Here is a 24,718-nt window from a genome sequence, read left to right on the forward strand (position 1 = left end):
ATTCTAACACTCCAAAGGGGGGGCTCACTGCCCGGAGAGCCAGAGTCTGCGATTCCTAGGCCGTGGAGGGCACTCGGCTGAGCCTTGCTGGCAGGATTCCAGCAGCAGACTGGCCGTGTGGAACTACTGCTGGGGCTAGAATCCCATGCGCGGTCCAGGACACCTGGATTAACTGCTGGGACTGTGTTGGGACAGTTCTCTTCTCACCTCGCAGATCGGCCTTAGACAAGAAGCCTAGAGGAAGCGACTTAGGTGAAAGGGTGGGACTTTGGCATCTCACTTGGCTTAAATCTCTGGCGATGAGCCATGCTAAAGAAAATTAGCTCATCCTTCGAACAAGGCTGGTGTAACCAATTGTTTAATATCCCACAAGTGATGAGGTAGAAATGCGCATTGGAGAGAGACGTGGATCAGGGTAGAAATCACCACCACTCTGCATGCTCCCCGTTGTGGAAGGAGCTGGATCAAATGAGGAAAGCTGGAAACCTGCCAAAGCTCAACTCCCCCCACGCTTACGCTTCTGTCCCCATCTCATTAAATAAATAGGACGTGCGTCTCCACCTAACACGTAGCCTGTCTTCACAATCAATAAGTCTCAGTGTGATAGAACTGAACAGGTGTAGCGGGCTTATTTCTTCTACCAAATGACAACAGTGCTGAGTCAGGTGTTTCCGGTGAGCTGAAATATGAGCTCTCTTTTGATTAAAATAGCCCTTTGTCTTGTCTTCTCCCCTGCCGTTTATTTGTGTGGCTAGGAGATGCGCTCTCTCAAGTTGTGGACTTGGTTAATTGTGGGCTCATTAAATTGAGGGAGCTGAAGAAATCCAACAGCCTGCTCAAAAGTAGCTGCCTGTGATTAAAGCAGAATAGGGAGGAGAAGTTACTCTGCCATTCCAGATGGTTTGCTTGTGTTTAATCCATGCCTGCTTTTTAGAAATGCCCTTGTGACAAAGTGGGAATGCTCTTAATGTTTTCTCTGAATACTGTGTGGGTGCCTCAGTTTCCCCTATGCATTTCTTAGGTATCTAGGTGGGGGGGATCAGGGTGTGTGATTGTTGCAGAGCCCAAGAGGGCCCCTGTGATACTGTCTGCACAGAGAATGGCCGACGCTCTGTCTCCTACAACTAATGGCCTGGGCCCCTCCTCTACAAAGGTGCCAACTGAAGGTGTCGGAGAACAAAGAGATCAGGTGACCTCCTGGCCCGGGAAAGAGACAAAGGCAGAGGAGGGGCTGGAGAGTTTCAGTTTGGAGCTGGCTGGGAGGCCAGACAGACCTCCTGGCTTCCCCTGGCCCCCCAAGATGGACCTGACTCAGGGGGTCCTATTGTGTGTACTTGCAAGATCTGTCTTGGACCGTGTTCCTGTCATCTAAATAAACCTGCTTTACTGGCTGGCTGAGAGTCATGGTGAGTCGCAGGAAGCTGGGGGTGCAGGGCCTTTCCTCCCCCAACTCTGTGACAGCCCTATAGGCATTTGTTTAAAAAACGAAACCTTAATTAAAGTGGCCTGTTACCCCGACAAAGGTCAAAGAGAAATGAGGATGGTGTTGAGTTACTTAGACTTGGGGGAGGGACCATCTTTTTGCTCTGTGTTTGTACCGCCTCTAACAGGATGCATGGGGGCCTGGTCCCCGGCAGGGACTCCTGGGGGCTGCGGCTATACAAATAGTCATAACACTTGGTTGGTGTCCTGGTTTTGATGCTAAGCGTCATGCTGTGCACAGTGGCCAGAGGTACCGCCAATGCTGCACAAGACTCTCACCAATGTTCAGTTGAGTTGACAGAGCTGTTGTGGGCATAGATCACACCTGTGCAGCCGTGAAGGGATGAACGCCAGCCAGTTGGGGGTGATGCTAGGAGCATTTCACAGTCTCTGAATGCTGAGTAGATTGGAACCCTGGCCGATCAGAGCTGCATTGGGGTAAGAGAAAGATGAGCTGGTGATGCTGCTTTTGTGCATGAAACCGCTCTGGCTGCAGATTACACTCTGTGCCCAGCGCCTGGTATTTGACCTGCCTTGGACTGGGAACAACAAGGGCTTGATAAATGGACTGAACGGAGGCCAGTATTGCTGACTTGCTAACAGGCTTCCTGCTCCTTCCTGTAGCCCCCTGCCAGCCCCTGGGAAACACTTCAATTTCTGAGCAGGGAGAGCCCCCAAGTCAGCGATCAGCAATGCAATTCCTGGCCACATTTCAGCATTGCTGCCCCTTTTGCCTGCCTCACTTCGCTCCATTTTGCACCCAGGCCCCCTGGTTGTTGCGGCCAGCACAGTGGTCAGGGAACCCAGCCAGGTCTCACGTGCCTTGATGACAGCATGCGACGAGTTTGACAAACCCTGCAATGGCATTTAGCCCTTTACCCCTGCCAGGAGGCTGCGTGCGGCATTTCGCTATAGGCTTCTTCCTGATGCAGCACCCATTGCCTCTGGCTGTGTTCTCCCCATGGGCCCAGGCCGGACACAGCGGAAAACACATTCTCCAGCGGCGAGGCCCTGAGACATGGAGGATTTCGGCTAACGTTTTCGGAAGCATCAAGTGATTCAGGAGGCTAAATCCCACTGGCTTTCAATGAGACTTAGGGTCCTAAGTCACTTCTGAAAACTTTGCCCTTAGCCCCTGTGTGCTCCCCCACCCCGGCTCCCAGTCCATAAGCTCTACAGCACAGATGGTATCCGAGTGCTGGTCCTTCTTTCGGAAAGAAACATGAACTTGTCTGTTGGTTTCTGGGTGCTCGCGTGGTCCCCGAGTGCCTTTCTCTGCTCGAAATGCTGCACAGAGCAGGTATGAGAGCCGAGGGAGCTGTGATACTGGACTTGACTAGTCAGTGGGCAAGGGTCCTCCTAGGGAGGAGGAGGAGATCAGTGCAGCTTATTCTGAGCCCCTCTTCACCTCTCACTCTTCCGGGTGTTCACAGGGGCGTTCTCCCTCGCTGCATTCGGCCTTAATCCAAAGACAAGGTCAGCTGGGATCCACTCTTGGATGGTTGGGCCCTCATTTCACTCTCTTCCCTCCTGCAAGCAGCGACAGCCTCTGCTCTCGCCAGCTGGAGACAGCGGCCACTGCGCTGTAGATCAGGCAGGGCATGTGGTGCTGGCGGAGAAGAGGCATCTCCTCCATGGAGTTGCTGAGTGCCACAGACCCTGGAGAACGGCATCCCCAGGTTGCTCTGAAGTCTGCCTGATAAATAGCAACAACCCCCCCGCCCCCCTCCCCGGGTGCGTGCAGTGCGGGAATAGGTAAGCGTGCACAGCGTCAGAGGCTGGACCGGGGATCGAAACGTTCCCTCTTGCAGTCAGAGCTTCATGGTTTCCTCACTGTTCAGATGTGCCGAGGAGCTCGCCAGCTCCTCACGAATACCGGGCGCAGCTTTCTCTCTCTCTCAGAGATCTTTTAAAATAGCTCTGGGCACCTCCCAGCACTGGGTCCTGACCGATACCCCTGTGATCCGTGCTACTGCTGGGTGAAATTATCCCAGCCCCCAAAGCAGGGAGCTGTATGGGGGCAACTCAAGCCAAGAGAGTGGCTTTGTTGCCCATAAGGGGAGCTTGTGCAAGAGCTGCTCTTCTCCCTATGGTGCTTGGCTGCAGCAGCCTGTGGAGTAGCTGCTTTGCCAAGTGAAATTCCAGCTGGGAACGAGACGTACGGCAGCTCTGAGGTGCATCCCAGGGCAGCTGATGGCTCCTAGTTTCACGTCTATACGGCAGAAGTTTTGAGGGGTAAAACACCGAGAGGTTTCCGAGTTATCTCCCCTTGGATGGAGAAAGGAATCCCGCGCAGCAGGGCTTTCTGGGAGGCTTGCAGTAGCCCTGATATGGCTCTGCTGTGAGGATGGGGGCGAAGCAGGGATTGGGGGCCCCAGCAGGGGGTGTCTGCACGTCACGGAGCCCAGCGCCCATGTGCTGCGCAGAGGCGCAGCTGCAGAGTGGGTCTGTTCCCATGGAGCTGTGCTGTGTCCGCGGGTGTCGTGGTGTTGGGGACCGAGAGAAGAACCCGGAGAGGCAGGCCCAGGATTTCAGCCTGGGCTGGTCTCGTTCCGCTGTCCCGAGGAAGGCAGCACCGCAGCAGAGCATGCTGGGAATGGTTTAGTCACGGAAGTGGGACAGCGCGAGGGGGTTTGTTAAAGAAACGAAACGGCTGAACATGCCCACGCTCCCCAGTGCCTCCTCTGGCCCGTGGGACGTGTGCTTTAGTGAAAGGCTTTCCAAACCCCGATTCCAACCGAAGCCAGTTCCCCAGGGTGACTGCGGGTACCGCTCCATGAGCTCAGCGCTGAGCAGGGATCAAGCAACGGCCCGTTCACAGTGCTCCACAGCCGTGGGTCCAAGTGACTGCTCAGTCTGTTCCTTAACAAATGCTGGCGCCACGTGAGTGCACCGAGTCCCACTGAGCTGCCAACCCTCGTGGGAGGAGTTGTGCGTCTTTTCTTCTGTTCCTGTAGGGTAGCCGTTAGGGGTGTAAACATTACTACAGGCAGCTTGAAAGCCACAGCTGTCAGGAGGTCTGGCTACCGGAGAGTGAGGTTCTCACTCACTGATGCTTCTGTCATGCAGGTGAAATGGGAAAAGCTAGGGCCCTTCGCCACCAGCCTCCGGACGCCCTTCCTCCCTGCAGGGGCGATCAGCTGCCTGGCAGGCGACCTTCCGCACTTGCATTATCCGCTGTCATCTGTCAAAGGAGTGGAAACCGTAATGAGGTCTCTGCGTATCAGAGCTGAGGGCTCGGTCTTCACATTGCTTGCGTCCTGCGTGTGCACTGGAGACCTCGCGCCAGTTGGCTTAGGGTCACTGGGAATGTTACGGGAGGAAGGAGATGGCAGAGGCAATCCTGCTTTCAGGTTTCCGTGCCTCTGTTCTTTATTTGTCTGCCATGTAAGCACTTAAAGATGCTCCCAGGCAGCCTCTCTCCCTGCTGCCTCTGCTCGGCACCTTGCAATCTCAGCAGTCCCTGAGCCTCTTAGCAGCAAACAGGCCTTCTGGGGCCTGCGGGGGGACCGGAGGAGGAGACCCCATTAGACCATGCGGATGGGAGACTGAGTGGATTTTCATGCTGATTTCATAGAATCATAGACTCTCAGGGTTGGAAGGGACCTCAGGAGGTATCCAGTCCAGCCCCCGGCTCACAGCAGGACCAACCCCAACTACTGCAATTTGCATGAGACCGAAAGCCCTGACTACTGGCACAGCATAACGGGGCTGGGCAAGCTTCCTCCAGGCCACTATCACAGCACCCTCAGTTCTGAGCCGCAGCGAAGGCCGTTGCGTTCCTGAGCTCCGCCTGGCATAGGGCGTTGTCCAAGTGTCAGTTGCCACCAGCGCCATCCTGGCTGCCTCACGGCAGAGACTCGGTTGGTTTAGCGTTTGTCCTGCCAGCAGCACCATGGGGAGCCCGATGGGAGGTCAAGAGGAAATCTCCCGCCGTGGCTTGCTGTGCTCAGTTTTAGATTGCATTGAGGGCTCCCCAGCTCCTACCCCTGCTGCCCGCCCGGAGCCGAGGGTTGGGACCTTCTGCTGGTGAAGTGAACGAGACGAGAGAGACCAGCCTCGCAGCTGCTCTGGTGGGCTCTGACACGTTGCCTCCGAGGGGAGGCCCAGCCAGACCTAAGGCCTTGGGCTGGGAGGGAGTGCAGGGTTGTGGCTGGAATGACCAGTGCGCAGAGGCAAGTGAGAGTGGAGGTGGGGATCCTCGCAGACAAGCAGGTAGCAGCAGCAGGCTTGGAAAGTGCCTCACTGGCTGGGGAGAGGGATCCCTCCGAGCAGGGCCTGGCTGTGATCCCCACCTTCGTTTTCTGCCCACTAGGTGCAGAGTGAATTGCAGCCTGCCCTGGCACGGCGATGACTCCCTGCCCAGGCAGCTGGGAGCGCAACGCTTGGGGCCAAGCGCCATGTTTGACAGAATCACCGGGGACCTGGCAGCACGGTGATTGCTGCTAGCATTGCAGCCTGGCAGAGGAGGCTGAGCAGTGTGTGTGTGCGGGGGGGGGAGGCATGTGAGGGGAGAGGGCCTTTTGAAGACCCCCCCCCCTCCCCCATGCACTGGCTCATGTTGCTAGAGAGAATCGCGTCCCCTGGAATCTATTCCTAACAGCCTTCCTCCTTCTCTTTCAGAGCCATCATCAACCACTTCAACCCAAAGATCGAGTCTTACGCTGCAGTGAATCACATCTCCCAGCTGTCGGAGGAGCAGGTAAGCTGCACACCTGACGGCCCTTTCAGGTGATTCCCGCAAGCATGTTGCCCTGAGCGGTGTCAGCTGGAGCGTTAATGTCCAGGCTTCCCCCTCTGCTCGTCACTCTCGCTAGGCTGGTAACGCAGCAGCGGCTTCAGTGGTATGCAGGGAAGGGGCCAGGCTGGCCTTCCCATGACTGTCTGCAGATCACGGCTGCCTGGTCCATGCAGAAGGGAGAGCAGGTGGGGAAGAAGATGGGGTCACGTTGGCAAGTGCGGTGGGTGGCTCTCGGTAGTTCTGGTATTTGGAAATGCGCAGTGGGATCTTGGCAATGGCTCTACCTGCTAATTAGAGAAACGCTGAATGCAGCTTAATTTGAGCCGCTGTTGGGCTCATTAGAACATATGCTGCAGTTGGTAGAGATTTTCCAGGATAATTTAATTCACAATGCCCTGAACAGCTATTCTGCGGTAGATTTTTAAACAGGAAGGTTTTTGTAGGGAGGGCTGATTGTTAGGGGCTTTTTCCCTGTAATCTAGTCTGATTTCTCCTCCTCCTGTCCAGCCTGAGTTGCGTAAGTGTGGAAATGGGGCCTCCCGCGGGCAGGGTGATGCTCACGGCCTCAGGAAGGGAAGAGGTGGCCTATTTTCTGGGATAAAATATTCAGGCTCTTTTGAAGCACTGCTAGGAGAAGGAGCATTGAGGGCTGTGCGGGACGAGGTGCGGCAGTGGCACTCGCCAGGTGCCAGGGCACTGGTATCCTGCGCTGGGCCTGTCAGAGCAGAGACCTGGGTCGTGCTGGGCTGGCTCTGAACCCCTCTTCACTTGCGACGCTCTCAGGATATGAACCCACGGCTTGGTCTGGAAAATGCCCTGACCGCTAGCCCCGTTCTTCCCATCCTCCCTCTCTCTCTCCTCCTGGGATGCTTTGCCTGGAGCCTGAGGCTCACCCCCCTCAGCTGTCCTTTCAGCAGCACCCAAAGGCCCCCGTGGGGTGTTTGTACAATGCCCAGGAAGCCAGGCCCTGCTGCCTTTCACTCTCTCCTTGCTCGCACTAATCTACAGTTTCTGCAGCGTCTAATTTGCTCGACTCGATTTCCTCGCGTTGCTCTGCCGCCGAGAGTCCCATGTTCTGTGATGTTTCATGCTCTGTCTCCTCATTCACTTTCTGTACATCATCCGATGCCAAAGGGGGGGGGGGGGGGGGCTCGGATGGGGGAGGCGTCTGTGCCGTGTTTGGGTTCATATGTGAGTCTGAAAAAGGAAGGGCACTTTTCGCTGTCAGCACAGCGCAGCGCTCCTCCCCCAGCAGATCAGGGAGGTCACGCTGAATTCTTTCTTCTTCATACGCTGTGCTTTAACTAAAATCTCCGGCAGCAGGCAGCTCATGAAATCAGTTCTGACGCGCTGGGAAGTTTGAGGGAGACGATTAGGAAGAAGAAAGATGGTGTGAGTTCTTTTGGTCAAAGTTTAGCTTCCCCCTGAAGCAGTGAAAGCAAAACAATTCCAAGCCCTGGTGAACTGCACAGGAGGTGGAAACCTCACAGTGGTGAGAGGCCCTGAACACTGATGAGTGCGGGGCGTGGCCCCTACTGTGCGATTTACTGCACCAGATGATTGCGTAAAAGCCAGAATGTCAGACTCATTTGGGGGAGAGAGGCAAATTCCACTCTTAAGTGGAGTCCATGAGCTGGGGTACGTATCGAGGACCACACACTCCCTTCAATCTGCAGCCATCTCCCCTGGATGGCGGGTGGGGGCTGCACAGACATCAAGGGTAGAATCTGACTTTTCTGTGGTAACCGAACTCCCAGTAATTGCTGGGTATTTGTTCAGTACTTTGGGGCACTCAACATCATTCAGTAGGGAAGTCGGCTCGTTGTTAGGGCTGCTGTAATTTCTGCCTTTAGTTTCTCTTCTTTCTCCATCCTCCTTTCTTTGCGTTTCTCTCTCCCCCTCTTTTATTTCCTGCTGCAACTCCAAATTGCCCCCCCCTTCTGCATCCAGTCAAGCGATCAGCGATGAAATGTTTAATGCTGACACTTAAAGCACCGTCATTAAAGCTTAGAGTCAACGCGCACAGGTTAATTTGGGGACTGGGTCGCTCCAGCTCCGAGCTCTCGTTCCAGGCTGTCTTGTAAACTCGCAGGGTAGCTCTGCAGAGGTTCGGCTCAGTTCACATTTCGACGTTGGTTTTCACAACCACGAGGGCTAGAAACGTTTTCTGAAATGAAAGCTTGGATTCTACACTGGATCTAGACTGTTCTCAGTGCTACCTGATGACAGAACAAGGAGTAGTGGTCTCAAGTTGCAGTGGGGGAGGTTTAGGTTGGATATTAGGAAACACTATTTTACTAGGAGGGTGGTGAAGCACTGGAATGGGTTCCCTAGGGAGGTGGTGGAGTCTCCTTCCTTAGAGGTTTTGAAGGCCCAGCTTGACAAAGCCCTGGCTGGGATGATTTAGTTGGGAATTGGTCCTGCTTTGAGCAGGGGGTTGGACTAGATACCTCCTGAGATCCCTTCCAACCCTGATCTTCTATGATTCTATATTCTACAGCATGCGAGTGTCTGTCTCTGCTCCTATGTGGGCTCCCCTTTGTTCTGGCACCTGTGCACCTCCCACAGTCCAAGGGGGCATGGGCTTGCCACGACTCTTACCCCGCTGCAGTGTTGTGTTCCTTCCAGTTCTCCTGATCTCCCCAGCTCGGGGGCTTCTCCTGGGGCCCGAGAGAGATTCCCCTCCCCTTTGCATGTCCTGGAGGAGTTTTATTTCTTATATTTGCTTCGTTAATGTCCTTAAAAGTATCTAAGTGGCTGAAATAGGTTTTGCTGGGTCTTGTTCTTTCCGTAAGTCTAGTGAAGGCTTTATTAGCTTGTTAATCACTAATGTCCATTTCTTACCATTCTCAGTCTGCCGTTTAAGTGCTCTCTCTTCTTGTTTACTGATGAGCATTCATGTTAACATGCAGCAGACTCGCTGCATCTTATTTTATTTGCAAAAGCCGCCAACTTTCTACTCAACAGAAACCATTAGAACAGCACTGGGCCCAATGGCTGAGAAAACCAGCAAAGCCATGATGATCCAGGAAGTGCTCCAGGGTAACCAGCTACAGCCGGGCAGAACAACTGCACAGTTTTGTCTGACCCAAGCTGTGGAGAGCGTCACACGGCTGGCCTTTCTCGCCGAAATACCAGGTGCATATCAGCTGCACTCTGGCTGGACCGGCTGTCTTGCTAACACTGTTCCTAGAGCTGCTCAAGTGAGGGGGGAAGACCTAAGTACTGAGCTCTCCTTGGAGCCAAAATGCCCACTGATCCCTCCCAGGACAGGTGTGTGTCGTACCAATCTGCTGGAGAATCCGGACAGGAAACTGCAAGTTCAGATCAGGTTCTTGGCACCGTTCCCGCTATAATCATCACTGCGGCGTTTTTAAACTTGTCCTGCAGAAGTGCTGACAGCTACTTGTGGTCCTAAGCAGCTGTATCATTTTGTAAGAGACGGTGCCCCTTCCCCTTCTTGACCACAGCAGAGACATCCGGGAATGCAGGTCTGGAGTACAAGGCCTGTTACATGCATAGCGGGTTGAGTAGGGCAGGCTGCTGGGAACACCTGTGTGGCATGCATTAGCCTGATGATTGCGGGGAAAGAGGGCTAGCAACCAGAACAGATTGTGACTGCAGAGCAGAACTACTGCATCAGCTTTGAAAGCATGGCAAATGAGGGCACCGCTTGGCTTGTTCCGCGGCATAACAAGCTTATCATTCAGTGAGCTGCAATCCAGCTTCCATTCGGCTAATCTCAGAAGGCCGTTTTTCCTCTGGCTCAAATCATGCTCCAGCTGTCCTCTTCCCCCCCCCTTACCCCCCCAGTTCTTGCATTTAATTGGCCCTCTGTTAGCAGGCAGGGCTCTGAGGGACTAATCCAAAGTACAGCTCAGGGAGCCTCCACCACTGACTTAGACAGAAAGCCACAAGGCCGCGTGATCAGTTTGAGATGCCCTGAGCTGTGCTAACGGGGGGAGCCATCGTTGCTATGGTTTAGTCCATTTGCTTTGCTTCCCACACTAGGGAAAAAACTCCAACCCATTATAATAAGCTGTGTCCCATCATAGCAACGCCTTGCAGTGGCACTAGAGCCAAGGGTCTGTTGGCGTACATGTGCGTTTGATTGGCTGGTGTTTTTAAAACACCCTGAGGATTAAACCTGTTCTGTCATTGGAATCTCATCATAACGTCCCACGTTAACGAGCACCTTGGGGAAGCTCTTTAAACACGGTATGGGCAAGAACCAGATCGCTCCTGAAATGCAGCCACCCCGGGGTAGAAGGCAGCAGTCCAGTGGCATGCAATGCAGTGCACAACTGTGTGTGTGTGTGTAACTTCAGCTGGGGAGACTGGGGCAAAACCCAGATCTTAGATCTGTAACGTCCACGCAGGAGAGGCAGGAATGTTGGGTTTGATGGTGTCATTGTAAACACCCACACATGAATTGCTTGAAAGGCGACTGATCATTGCAGTGTGAAGAGATCTGAATCCCTGGTTCCAGGGAGTCAGTGTAGTTCAGATGCTCCCGCTAACCCATCCAGACTGGCAGTGATGGATCTGGTGATAAGGTGGCTCTGCAGTTTGTTAAATTGCCCCCTCACCCCCACGTTTTGTAGCATACACTAGGAATGACATCGGTGAATGATGCCCTTGGGCAGCTTTAAGGCAGTGAGGCAGGGCTGACTGTATCTGGGCAGAATTCAGGCAAAAATGAGTGCAAACCGGAGTTAAGCTACAGAGCAATCACTTAGTGCTGTTTAGTGCCTTTCATTAGGCTAATGCATTGAATGCAATTAAACAAGCGTCCCTGGAGCAGTGAAAGGCGCAGCTGAGCTGTGCCGGAAGGACAAGGGAAAGGCTCTGTTCTCAGAAGCGTCCATTGAAGGATGGGGAGATCTGACCCGTCCCACCCCAGCAGTCCCAACATAAAATGGAAGCCCCCCCACAAGCCCGCCCCCCTCCTGGAGGCTCCATACAGCCAGTCTGCCCAGCAGACCCTTCTCCGGCACATAGTCAGCGTGTGGCAGTGGCAGCTTGATTGGGTGGCACCTCCCAGAAGGATGCACCCCCGTTCCCCGTGCCTGAGAGTCTGTAAGCTGCTCGGGAGCTTCACCCATTCTCCATCCTAGCCCACCGCACCCTGGGAAGGCCTGGCAGAGGGGAGAGGCCTTGCCGTGTGTCCTGAAGGTCCTGGGATTTGTCTCCTGGCAGACTACGGAGGCAGGTGGCGAGCTCAGGGCCCCTTGCTAAGCATGTCCTGCTCCTAGCCCTTCCCGTTGCAAGCTGACGGCTGGTAACTCAGCACTGTAGAGGACAGCTGCTGCTGCATGGTCACATGAAGAGGAGTGTATCACAGATAACCAGGACCAAACTCTTTAGGGTTTTATAGTCAATGCCATCACTTCGCTCAGCCGCCGGCAGGCAGTCAGTGCCAGTCTCAGGGCACAGAGGTGGTGGCTGACGTAGCGTTTCTTGCCCACAGTGCGCAGCCCACCTTGCCGGGCACTAGCTGCGCTTGCCAGGGCTTTGAAGGTGTTGCTCCACGCAGAGTGCAACGTACCATCTCCCTCCAGGTGGGGAAAGCCTGAGAACCACGGCAACATTCACGTCCGAAAGGGAAGGCTGCGACCTTCTTGCCATGTGCCAGGGTCAGGAAGCACACGGTACCTGCTGCTGCCTGAGTGCCCAGGCACCGCGGGATCCAACAGGACACCCAGTGTGTACAGCTTGGCAACTGACAGCCCCATCAATGGAGGGGGCTGATGCAACTTCTGCTGCTGCTTCCATTTGCTTTCCACAGCCCCTGCGTGTGCCTCAGTGTCCGCTGAGCGCTGGGTACGTCATTCCACCCCCCTGCAGGGCCAGACGAGATGGGGATATAAACCGGGGTTCAGCAGCCCATCCCTCCTTGCTGACTCCCTTCCCCCCATCACACCCTGAACAAGAGGGCTGATGAGACAGGACCCTGCAGGAACCCGCAGGAGAGCGCTCGGGGCAATTGGCCAGGCCTTCAGAAGCTTTGTGACGCTGGTGTCCAGTCCGTACATGTGGCGGGAACAGAGTCAGTTCCGATATCGCACTCGGAACAAGCTCAGCTCAGAAAATTTACTATCAACAGTTCCCAGGTCCTTGGTAAATTCTTAAAATCGTTGTTTTCTATTTCAGACCTAGTTAGGAGCGGGAAGGGTGTAGCAGAGAGCAGGGCTTGGGCATCAGTGTTCCCGAATTCCCTTTCCAGTGGTTACTGAGTTGCTGTGTGATCTTGAGCAGATACATAAGAACGGCCATTCTGGGTCAGACCCAAGTTCCAGCTAGTCCAGTCTCCGGTCTTCTGACAGTGGCCAATGCCGGGTGCCCCAGAGGGAATGAACAGAACAGGGAATCACCGAGTGATGGATCCCCCGTCGCCCAGTCCCAACATCTGGCAGTCAGAGGTTTAGGGACACCCAGAGCATGGGGCTGCATCCTTGACTATCTTGGCTAATAGCCATTGATGGGCCTGTCCTCTGTGAACTGATCTCGTTCTTTTTTGAACCCTGTTATAGTTTTGGCCTTCACAACATCCTCTGGCAAGGAGTTCCACAGGTTGACTGAGCGTTGTGTGAAGAAATACTCCTTGTGTTTGTTTTAAACCTGCTGCCTATCAATTTCATTGAGTGACTCCCGGTTCTTGTGTCACTAGGCAGCCTTGTGGCCTATGTTTCCCCATCTGGAAAATGGGGTGATGGTGTTTGTAAAGCACTTTGAGCTCTTTGGCTGAAGGATGTGGTGTGAGTACAAAGCAGAATTCTGCCAGCCTCACCGTTACTCATCTGTGTAGGCCGGAGAGCTCCTCCGAGGGGCACTGCCGAACTACCAGAGCCACCTGTGTTTGTAAAGTTTAAATTACAACTTTCCACAGCTGAGATGAAAGGAGAAGCTGTCACTGGCCATGTGAGCGCTCGGCTCAGTTTGCATTTTGTAAAACCTGAGATTCGCTTTTTAAAGAAATCCCTCAGGAAGCCGGGGGAGCAATAGACGCGGGGCGGTTGCCAGGCATGTAATTCGTGCAGGAGCTGTGCAGACTTCCCCTGCCTGGCTGTGTCAGTGTGAGCTCATCACACAGCACCCTCTGTCGCTCCAGGCATGTGTGCACCCGGCCAGCTCTCCCCTGCCTGCCTGCTTGCCCGAGATTCTGATCAGAGACGGCCTGGATCTGAGGGGGGGGAGGGATAGCTCAGTGGTTTGAGCATTGGCCTGCTAAACCCAGGGTTGTGAGTTCAATCCTTGAGGGGGCCACTTAGGGATCTGGGGCAAAATCAGTACTTGGTCCTGCTAGTGAAGGCAGGGGGCTGGACTCGATGACCTTTCAAGGTCCCTTCCAGTTCTAGGAGATGGGATATCTCCATTAATTTAATTTATTTTATTTGGATCCTGGTGTGTGTGTGTGGGTGGTGGTGGTGGTGGTGGGTGGGGGGGGGGGAGATACGAGGCTCCGACCACGCCCTTCTGTGCACTTGCCCCTTCAGACTGGCGTTGGCTGCTGCTCTCCCGACGTGGGCCAGGATCTCTGGAACCCGTGGCACCACTGAGGTTTGGGATTTTCCGTTGTCCTAAAATGCATATTTTTGCAGCAGGCCAGTGGCTTAAGAAAGCAGAGCCCGACCCCACCGCCTCCCTGCAGTAGTCGTCACTGTGCTGTCACCTTCCGCCCATGCTGTCCCCCAGCCTGGCTCCGTTCACACATCTGGTTCTTCCCCAGTGCTCCATTGGCACCCTCCTCCTTTAAAGCAGAGCTTCTCCCCTTTCCAAGCCTGGGCTGGCCTCTGGGTCCCCGTTCCTCTGCCGTCATGGACCGTCTCTGCTCCCGGACGTGGCTGATGGATTCTGCACTGACCCCTGGGCAGCCGTGTGAGCTGGGGCTTGTCTGTGCTGTGAATTCGAGCACACCCCGCTGAGTGGGGACCAGGCTGCAGTCTCGTCCCAGGTCCAGTCCGCCGGCTGGGCCTGTCGTTGGGGTTTGCAGTGAGGTGGGCTAGCGGATCTCCATTCTGGCATGTCTCCGTGGGTCCGGAACCACCAATTCACACACACTGGAGCCTTTCTAGCTGGTTCACAAAGCTCAGCTGACAAGCTCTGAAACGGGAGGCTTCTGGCTCTGGCATTGTCTAGAAAGACATTCCCTCTGCAGGTGGCAGGTTTCGGGTGCCCCAGCCATCAGTCCAGCCCCGCTTCCCAGAGGGAAGGAGAGTAGCAGAACCGAGGGGCTGGGCTGTGTCACATACCTTACAGGTCTTCAGCTTAAATTATAACCTTTGGCACGTTCTTAGCCTTTTACCAGCAACCTCTGCCTGCCTGCTAGCAATGCAGTGCCGGCCGCCCGCAGCGCTTACTGCTCCTTGGGGAGAAGCCCGCCTGCCTTTTGAGGGCTGTCCTCTCTAACCTCCCTTGCTGGGAGTGTGCCGTAATGCAGACTAGCTGCATTTTTCTGCCTTCCTCCATTCAGATTTTTTCCTCGCCCTCCTGTGCCTCTTGTAGGATCTTCTACCCCGAGCTGCATCCATTTTCCTAAGTGACAAACTAGGTCATTGCTCTGATTTCTGAGTGGGAACCAAATGGAGCTTTGCAGTCACCGTGCAAAGAGAGAACAAATGCTACTGATGCAGAAAGGTGCAGTGTCTGCAGGGAAACCAAATGAAATTACCGTGCGGAGCTCGGCTCAGTCGGAGGATTTGACTCTCAAGCACTTGGCATTTGGACATTGAGCAATGAAGTTGAAATGCAGCCAGCAAGGGCTGTCAGCATCAGGGAGCTCCAAGGGAAACCTCGGAGTGGAGCAGAAAGGGAATGTAACCTTCCCGCCTGCTGCGCTGAGCCATGTCACCACTCCTACCTTCGCCAGCAGGAATGCTGAGTGAACGAACACCAGTCACTCCGAGCCAGCATGCGGGGAGCTGGATCCGCCAAACGCCAGCGTCTACAGATCACCTCCGTTCCTGTCGGCCGGGTGAGCCCTGCAGATGCGTGCGAGCTCCATTGGCTCAGGGAAGCTTCCTGAGAGCAAAGCACTGCTAGCAGCATGTGGCCCCATCTGGCTTGTGGCTGGTGCCAATGCAGCCCGGCTGCAAGGCTAGGAATCCTGAACAAGGTGTTCGTGTTTACCTGGCTGCTTGTTTTTATAAACACCCTTTTATTTGTACATAAATCACGGACTTCAATTCAATACAAATGACTGTAGGAGAGGGGGACTGCCAGTAGGAGGTCCCTCAGTAACACTGCTGATGGCGCTCGCTAACCAGCTGATGGGAAGCACGTAAGGTTTCCAGAATAGGGTGTGACCTCAGTGGTAAAAAAGCACCCAAGTCCTGTCCACACGACAGCTTCCATCGGCACTACCCCTGTTGGCAATTACAGCTAGGAGACTTGCTTCCCTAGGTGCAACTTACGTGTCTATCCTGTGGCTGCACCAGACAGAGATCAGGTGGGGCAACCTCCCACAGGAAGAGCATGGGCTTCAGAGAGCCCCACGCCGCCCTAAATGCATTCCGAGCAGTTGACACCCCTTGGGAGACTGACAGTGGTGGTGGTTTCCAGTAGCACCCACAACACTTCTCAGGGCGCAGAGCTGGGAACTTCTAACTCTTACTAAATGCAACCCCCAAACAATGAATCATTGTGGTTGAAATTTCTCCACACACAAACCCCAGGGTATCCCCCGAAATGTCCCCACAGCTGCTGTAATTCAGTCCCCATGTGAGTATTTTTAGAGCTTCTGATCTTTGGAGTTTATTAATTTAATATTTTAGTGTTTATTTTAAACAATTTTGGGATTTTATGTCCCAAAAATTGGGGATGGGGGGGAGGGGCTTTCGCTCTATATGTAGTGTACTGTGTAGTCTCTCTGTAATGTTCCCTAGTGTGCATTAAACGTCACTATGTCATAGCACTAAGGAACCTTTAGAGCACACCAGCGGGGTCTACATGGACCAATTAATACACAAAACATTATCATAGATTAGGGTTGGAAGGGACCTCAGGAGGTATCTAGTCCAACCCCCTGCTCAAAGCAGGACCAATCCCCAACTAAATCATCCTAGCCAGGGCTTTGTCAAGCTGGGCCTTAAAAACCTCTAAGGAAGGAGATTCCCCCACCTCCCTAGGGAACCCATTCCAGTGCTTCACCACCCTCCTAGTGAAACAGTGTTTCCTAATATCCAACCTAGACCTCCCCCACTGCAACTTGAGACCATTGCTCCTTGTTCTGTCATCTGCCACCACTGAGAATAGCTGAGCTCCATCCTCTTTGGAACCCCCCTTCAGGTAGTTGAAAGCAGCTATCCAATCCCCCCTCACTCTTCTCTTCTGCAGACTAAACAATCCCAGTTCCCTCAGCCTCTCCTCGTAAGTCATGTGCACCAGCCCCCTAATCATTTTCACTGCCCTCCGCTGGACTCTCTCCAATTTGTCCACATCCCATCTGTAGTGGGGGGTCCAAAACTGGACGCAATACTCCAGGTGTGGCCTCACTAGTGCCGAATAGAGGGGAATAATCACTTCCCTTGATCTGTTGGCAATACTCCTAATGCAGCCCAATATGCTCTTGAGAAGTCACACCCCTGTACTCCACATCACTGCTCTGTGTGGACAAGCCCTTAGATACAAGTCAGCTTTTCCGGAGGTATTGCCAAAAGTTGGGAGGTATTGCCAATTCGGAGAAGGATCGGGATATCCTGCAGGGAGATTTGGATGACCTTGTAAACTGGAGTAATAGTAATAGGATGAAATTTAATAGTGAGAAGTGTAAGGTTATGCATTTAGGGATGACTAACAAGAATTTTAGTTATAAGCTGGGGACGCATCGGTTGGAAGTAATGGAAGAGGAGAAGGACCTCGGAGTCCTGGTTGATCGCAGGATGACTATGGGTCGGCAATGTGACGTGGCCGTGAAAAAAGCTAATGCGGTCTTGGGCTGCATTAGGCGAGGTATTTCTAGTAGGGATAAGGAGGTGCTGGTTCCGTTATACAAGGCACTGGTGAGACCTCATTTGGAGTACTGTGTGCAGTTCTGGTCTCCCATGTTTAAAAAGGATGAATTCAAACTGGAACGGGTACAGAGAAGGGCCACTAGGATGATCCGAGGAATGGAAAACCTGTCGTATGAAAGGAGACTCGAGGAGCTTGGTTTGTTTACCTTAACCAAAAGAAGGCTGAGGGGGGATATGATTGCTCTCTTTAAATATATCAGAGGGATAAATATCAGGGAGGGAGAGGAATTATTTCAGCTCAGTACTAATGTGGACACGAGAACAAATGGATATAAACTGGCCGTCGGGAAGTTTAGGCTTGAAATTAGACGAAGGTTTCTAACCATCAGAGGGGTGAAGTTCTGGAACAGCCTTCCGAGGGAAACAGTGGGGGCTAAAGACCTCTATGGCTTTAAGATTAAGCTTGATAAGTTTATGGAGGGGATGGTTTGATGGGATAACGTGATTTTAGTCAATAGGTCAATAACATGCCATCGCTGGTAATTAGTAACAATGGTCAATGATGGGATATTAAAAGTTACTACAGAGAGGGTCTGGCTGGAAAATCTTGCCCGCATGCTCGGGGTTCAGCTGATAGCCATATTTGGGGTCGGGAAGGAATTTTCCTCCAGGGTAGATTGGCAGAGGCCCTGGAGGTTTTTCGCCTTCCTCCGCAGCATGGGGCAGGGGTCGCTTGCTGGAGGATTCTCTGCGACTTGAAGTCTTTAAATCATGATTTGGGGACTTCAACAGCTGAGTCAAGGGAGAGAATTATTCCAGGAGTGGGTGGGTCAGCTTTTGCGGCCTGCATCATGCGGGAGGTCAGACTAGATGATCATAATGGTCGCTTCTGACCTTAAAGTCTATGAGTCTAAGAGATAAACACCCATTTAATTTTTTTGTGTCCGAGGTGTTTTATTGGTGTTCATTGGTTAAAACCTAAAATCAGATGCCCTAAGTATTTTATGTTGTTTGTGATGTTGCCTTAGGGCATGTGCAAACTGCTCTAACACCCGCTGCAGGCCTGTGCCAGCTGACTCGGGCAAAGGGGCTGGTTAATTGCAATGTAGACGTTCAGGCTTGGGCTGGAGCCTCGACTCTAGGGCCCTGCGAGGTGGGAGCTTGAATGTCTACACCGCAATTAAACAGCCCCTTAGCGCAAGCCCCCGAGCCTGGGCCAGCTATGGGTATCTAACTGCAGTGTAGACAGACACTCAGAGGCCTCTACGTATGTGGCAATGTTAAATGCTAGTGAATTCATAACTTTGAGTTTCCTGACCTGAGCGTGTTAATGCAGGAGGGAGGTGGGGGAGGAGCAGGTAAAGAAACCCTTACAGTCAAATGCACATGTGAGAGTCAGTGTGCGCCGCACTGCACTGGGCTTGCCCAGTTGCAGTGGGAAGCCGTAGGATCAGACTGACAGCCTGCGGTACTGGCCGGGTCCTTTGGCTGTCTGCGTCAAGGGAAGCAGGGAGATTGGAGTGGTCTGCACGAGAGGATGGGTGACTGGGTGTGGATAGTGCTGCAGTCGCACACGTGCATATCTGCATATCGACGCCTGCTTGAGTCAAGGAGACAAATGCACAGCCCGTGTAATGAGGTCACTGAGTATTGACATCAATCTTCTGACTACTCCAGATGCTTTTATAGCTCCACATGCTTGACTTCTCATAGTCTGAGTTACGTACTGGCTCGCAGACTAAAGCATGCTGAGAGACAGAGCAAGCCAAGGAGAATCAGAGCCTGCCCAATGGGTCAGCCATCCATGTGCCTGCCCCCGATTTCACGGGCCCTTCTTATTGCATCCATAGACACCATTTTTCACAAGTGCCGCCACATTTGTGCATGCGAATTAGGTCCCTGGATGTCCACTTGGTGCCCACTCTAGCAGGCACTGTCAATTGCATATGGAAAAACAGACTGGGGATGAGGATGTGGCTCCTTACGACTGGGATGAAGCTGTAGGGGCGTTGGGCTGGGATGATGGAGATGGAAGGTCAACAGCGGATAAACCCAACGGAGGGAGCTGGGAGAAGGTGATGAAGCAACTGAGGCTGGGCAGGAGCCACTGGCCACTTGTGGCCCACAACACTGCAGATATCACATTGTGATGGAAAGACTACCATTGTGATGTTGCAGTTACCTGGACAAGTGACATCAACACAGAATGGGATGTGTCTTTAGCTTCTTGTAACAAGACTTTGGCATCTGGAAGCAACCACTGATAGGACAAGGACCATGGTCTGGGAACCACACTGCAGAATACAGGGACTCAGCCACGCTCTGATGAGTGTTGCACTGCGCACCACCATCTCCAGTCCCTTCTGGGAGGCAGATACCCAGCACCAATAAGCCACCAGTCCTCCTGCAGGAGAAGTGCTGATATCAGTCGTTCAGTTAGAAGTTGTGTTGCCCTTCTTTTACCTCTGTCAAAATCAATGTTCCACACTCCGGATAAAGCCGTTGCTGCATGAATGCAGAGGTCATGTATGGACAGCATTCGGCACGCTCTCACTGCTGTTCCTCAGGACGGCACGCCAGCAGCAGTCTCCCTCTGTAGTGCTTGCAGGAAAGTTCTGCCCTGTCAGAGGTGGTGAACGTGCCTCGTCTTCCACTTCTCTTGTGCACCAATAGGCATGTGCAATCCTTCCAAAACCAGGGTGCCTCATGCTTTGCCCAGCACAGGGTCATGCTAGCAAGCTGCTGGGAGCCAGAGACTTCTACCTAATCTGGGTAAGTTGTAGCAAATTGCTGTCACCCTCAACTTTTAATACAGAGGTGGAGATTTCAGGTACCACATCCAGACTGTTCTGACAGAGATGGAGGATTGCATGCTAGGACCTGTAGTCTTTGTCCATCACATCACACACAGCACAATCCAATGGCTGGAAGTTGGAGCTAGACAAATTCAGACAGAAAATAAGGCATAACATTTTTAACGGTGAGAGTAATTAACCATTGGAACAATTTACTAAGGGTCGAGTGGATTTTCCATCCTTGACCATTTTTAAATCAAGCTGGGATGTGTTTCTGAAATATCTGCTCTAAAAATTACTTTGGGGCAGGTCTCTGGCCTGTGTTACGAGGAGGTCAGACAAGATGATCACAATGGTCCCTTCTGGCCTTGGAATCTGTGAATCTCTATTGAAAATGAAGGCAGGCACAGGTTGCATGGTAGAACTCCCTGGCCACGTCTCGCCTGCAGGCTGTATTTGGCCTCCCCTGTTCTAAATAATTAGTTCATTCTTTCATTTTCAACATCTGGAGTCAGTGGGACAAGAGTGATCTGGAAGCAGGGATATGGTTTTCTATGCAGGTTCAGTGTAGCCAGGTTGGAACTTTGATCTGTTGAGATTCACTTGCTTCTCCTAGGACTCGTATCTCCATCCTGGTGTCTGCCGCTTTTTAACTCCCTCTCTTTGTTGGAGATCTTCTATGCAGCGTGGGTAGTGCGGCTGAAACATCTAGCCACGTAACCACCACGGACTTTTCAAGCCTGCCTTCAGCCGCATGGAGTACCTCTCCCTACTGCAGATGGTTTGGAACAAGCATAGTGCCACCTCCCTGAGTGCCATTTGACACATGTGGGAAAGTGGGCAGCATCTGTTGCTGAGTTAAACTCTTTCACAGGGGAATAAAGAGAGATCTACCTTAATTCCTAGCTCTCCGCCTTCTCCTCCAAGACCCAAATGTGTGACGCACTCAAGCAGCGCTGCAGGGGAGGATGTTGACATGATGTGGGCATCATGCCTTCAGCTTTTAGAAACTTTCCCACGGCCTCCATTGCATGACTCAGCCGTTCTGCTCTCAGCCATGCCCAGAGGGAGGAGAATGCTTCAGGTCTGTTTTGCGGAAAGGGACTGAATGTCAGGCCTCTCAGAATCTGGTATGGTTCAGAGTTTGAAGCCAGGGCTCCCTGTTGGTACCGTAAATACAAATGGGACTTGGGGGGTGGTGTCATGAGAGAAATCACCGCCCTAGGAAGTTAATTAGTCACTGCACCTGCTGCTGACCATCCTTTCCCACCAATTACCTGCCCTGAGCCTCGTTATTCAGTTACACCGGAAGCCCGTGGGCTTGTCTGCACTGGAGTGTTCGCTCGAGGTGTAGCTTACTCCAGCTCCCGTCCACACACGCGTCTCTAGCCCGAGCTAAGTGGGGCTTTAAGCTCAAGCCGACGGGCCCATCAAGGGGTCTGGGTTGCAGCTGAAGTGCTGATGATGCTCAAGCTAGTAATGCAGTGGGGAACGCAGCTTGTGCTAGCGGAGAGCACCGTTCTGTGATGCATTTGCATGGCAGCAGGTTAAGGTGGTTGGAGAGAAATGGCTGATTGGCCCTGACATCTGTTTAAAACCAAGCTTCAGGAAGCAAGTCTAGCTTGGGAGAGGGGATGGGGCCTTTGGTTTTGTTACCCTTCCGTGTTCTCTGCGAGGTTGTCGAGTATCCCGTGTGTTTTGTGAGCTCCCTATGGCAGCTCTAAACCGTGTTGTGGTAGAACGTCCTCTGAAGGGGTAGGTTAGCCTCTTGTGTGAGAGCAAGACTCCTGGAGCGCTGATCTCTGTGCGGGGGGGGGGGCCGCTTGTTTCTTGTGACTCTCAATACTCTGTCCGGTCCAGGAGCTCACCTGAAGAATCAAACTCCAGGGCATCTGACAGCTGCTGCAGCACCTCTTGTTACAGAATAGGATCCAGCAGAGGGTTAAAGAAGACTCTTAAAGGTGCATCTACACTGCACCCTTCTTTCAGCGGTGTTTGGTGTCCATAGCCATGTAGCCACCCTGGCGTGGGTGTAAGGAGCAGTGTAGATGGTGAAGGGTGCGGGTATGTACCCGAGTACCTGTCCTACACCTCGTGCTACTTACCCGAGCCAGCCTCTCTTGCTGCACTGCTGGTTTTAGCAGTATTGTGTCCTGCTGCTGGAGTCCTTCCCTGACACAGGAAAAGATGTGGCACCGGGGAGAGGCTCTGGCACCAGGGGGGAAGCGGGGAGAGACTCCATCAGTGGGGGGGGGGGCAGCGGGGGAGAGGCTCCAGCAGTGGGGGGGGGGGGGTGACGGAGCAGGGAGTGGAGCAGATTTGACCTGGGAATGTTGCAGGGGGGTTGCATTGGGGATGGGGGACTTCTCTTGAAGGAAGCTACCTGAGCTGTAACCTGAGCCAGGAGGGGGGTTGGGAGAAATAACTCCTTCTGCCGGGAGACTGAACAAAGGAGAGGAGGAGCAGAGGTGAGGGGGGAGAAAGCTGCTGGAGGAGTTTTGGTTTGGTTTCAGTTTTGTCTGGGTGGTGCAATGCAGGGAACCCCAAGCTGGGGTCTAAGCTCCCTCAACCCCCCAGAAGGACTTGATTGAGGGGTTCTGGTTGTACCTACATGCTCTGCTTGGGACTGTGTTCCTGTCATCTAATAAACCTTCTGTTTTACTGGCTGGCTGAGAGTCACGGTGAATCCCAGGAAGAGGGGTGCAGGGCCCTGACTCCCCCACACTCCGTGACGGGGGGGGCAGCAGGGAGAGGCTCTGGCACTGGGGGGGCAGTGAGGAAAGTCTCTGGCAGTGGGGAGGCAGCGGGGAGAGACTGGCAGAGCCTTTCATTCACATGTGTAACTACAAACTGCAGTGTGGACGTGATGCACTTTTCACTGTGGCATGTAGCTAAACATACACTATGTGCCACCACCAGTGGTATATAGTGTAGATGGAGCCTAATGATCACTTCCCATGGGCACTAGTGATCAGACTTCTCCCAGTGCTAAATGCCAGCGGATGGCAAGGAATTTCGACAAGGCTCTTATGTTACTGGCTGGTTGGGATTGGTGGATGCAGACTTCTTTCAGCTACACGCTCCTGTTCCTTTTCCTCAAGTTCTTGTGCTTGTGTCCTGGCTTTGTGGGGAGCAGGTTTCCCTGTCTTTGTCGCACACCTGGGTCACGTGCGCCATCCTGCTCCCTACTGCACATCCACTGGCCGTGGGTCCTTCCCTGCAGCCACCTGCCTTCTCTGGCGTTTTAGAGTCTTCCCTTTTCACCAGAGGAGGGTACAGTATAAAATAGATCACGTTGTTCCCTTTTACTCCTCTCACTTCTGCTGCTCTTGTGATCTTCAAAGCCTGGTTCTGAGACTCGTGACTGGGTGCGGGCCTGGTTCAGGACCTTGCTCCGAAGACTCAGTAGGTTTGGATCAGGCCCTAGGAGAGCAATTGAGGCCACCTCTCGTTCTGCTAAGCCTCCGAGCCCCTTAGCCACCACGTTAGCCGCTGCCGTGGAAATATCCGAGATAGGTGGCAGCCTTCTTAATGCACAGCCTGCCCTTGCTAAGTATTCTCTGGCTGCTGCCAATCCTGCCCCCTGGTAACGCGGAGCTGGTTCTAGCTGGCAGCGGGGAGAGGCTCCGGCTGGTGGGGAAATTCCTGGGGATGCGTTTCCCCAGTGCCTTCGGCTAGCTGAGAACTGCAGGTGTCTGGGCTAGCCACTCTCGGAAGCGTGGCAGCATGAGTGAAATGTTTTGTTCGCTCAGTGTAACAACCAATCACGTGCGTATCCTCGAGTTTGTACTTGCCGTCACACAGTCTTGACCCATCATCAGCCAGTCAGATTCCTGCTTTCATAAAGCCTCTCTAGCGTCTTAGACTGAGATAGAGACAGGTGGGTGAAACCGCTGGCCCAAAGCTCTGGTCCCTCTCCTAGCTGGGTTGTATCTCTGAGTGGGGCCACTTTGTGCACACTCGTGATTGGGTAGGAAGAGCTGAGTCACATTGGAAGAAGTGGCCAACTAGTGTAACGTGCTGTTTGAAAGTGTGTTATACAAGTTTTAAAGTTCCTCTCAGTGCATCTGTAATTCTGCTCATACTAACTAGACTGAGAGGGAATTGCCGCAGGGCATCGGGAAATACACAGTTAAAAAAAACTATCAAGACAAAAATGGTTGTGCAAAGAAAACGTCCAGTTGACCCAGAATAAATTAGTGGTTTTAAAATCTGGAAAAAAGCAGCTGAGATATTAATCCCTTAAATCCTTTTAGTGAGTGACTTCTGCTTGTCATCTAATCCCTGTGAAACATGGAAACCACAGACCCACGGCTGTTCCCTACGCTTCGTAATAAGAGGAAATTAACCAGACCAAGTGAATACCATAAATAAATAGATTGGCAACAATAAGGAGCTGTGTATGCACCGTATCTAATTGCTTTTTTATATTAAGACTTCCTCTAACTTCTTGGGAGAAGCAGGTTTGTTGGCTGCATATGCAAAACGATGCTAAAAATACCCCAGTGGGGCTTTGAACCCGCATGTTCAAAGATCATTGTGTGCATCGCCTTCTATTGCTTTAGACAGTTTCTAATGGGGCCGCTGCTCAGCGAGGCTGAATTTATGCAGCTGAGATTCATGGTGAAATTGAACACTCCTCAGAAGCACGGAGTAAATCCAATCTCATTTCCCTGTGTGCGAAGATGTGGGCCGTGTGGCTCCCCCCACCCCTCTACTACTCAGCGATTTTCAGATTGCTGTGTTTT

The 24,718-nt window shown here is 52.9% G+C and overlaps 1 protein-coding gene across 1 annotated transcript in view; it reads left to right on the forward strand.

The window, feature by feature from the left end:
• Positions 1–24,718, forward strand: part of ARMH3 (armadillo like helical domain containing 3) — a 171,885-nt gene that overhangs the window by 130,595 nt on the left and 16,572 nt on the right. Inside the window, exon 24 of the mRNA XM_065408100.1 lies at positions 6,106–6,184. Within this exon, the coding sequence (XP_065264172.1) occupies positions 6,106–6,184 (79 nt within the window). The remainder of the gene's footprint in view (positions 1–6,105; positions 6,185–24,718) is intronic.

Source organism: Emys orbicularis, chromosome 7 (genome assembly GCF_028017835.1).
Source record: "Emys orbicularis isolate rEmyOrb1 chromosome 7, rEmyOrb1.hap1, whole genome shotgun sequence".
Classification (NCBI taxonomy): domain Eukaryota; kingdom Metazoa; phylum Chordata; order Testudines; family Emydidae; genus Emys; species Emys orbicularis.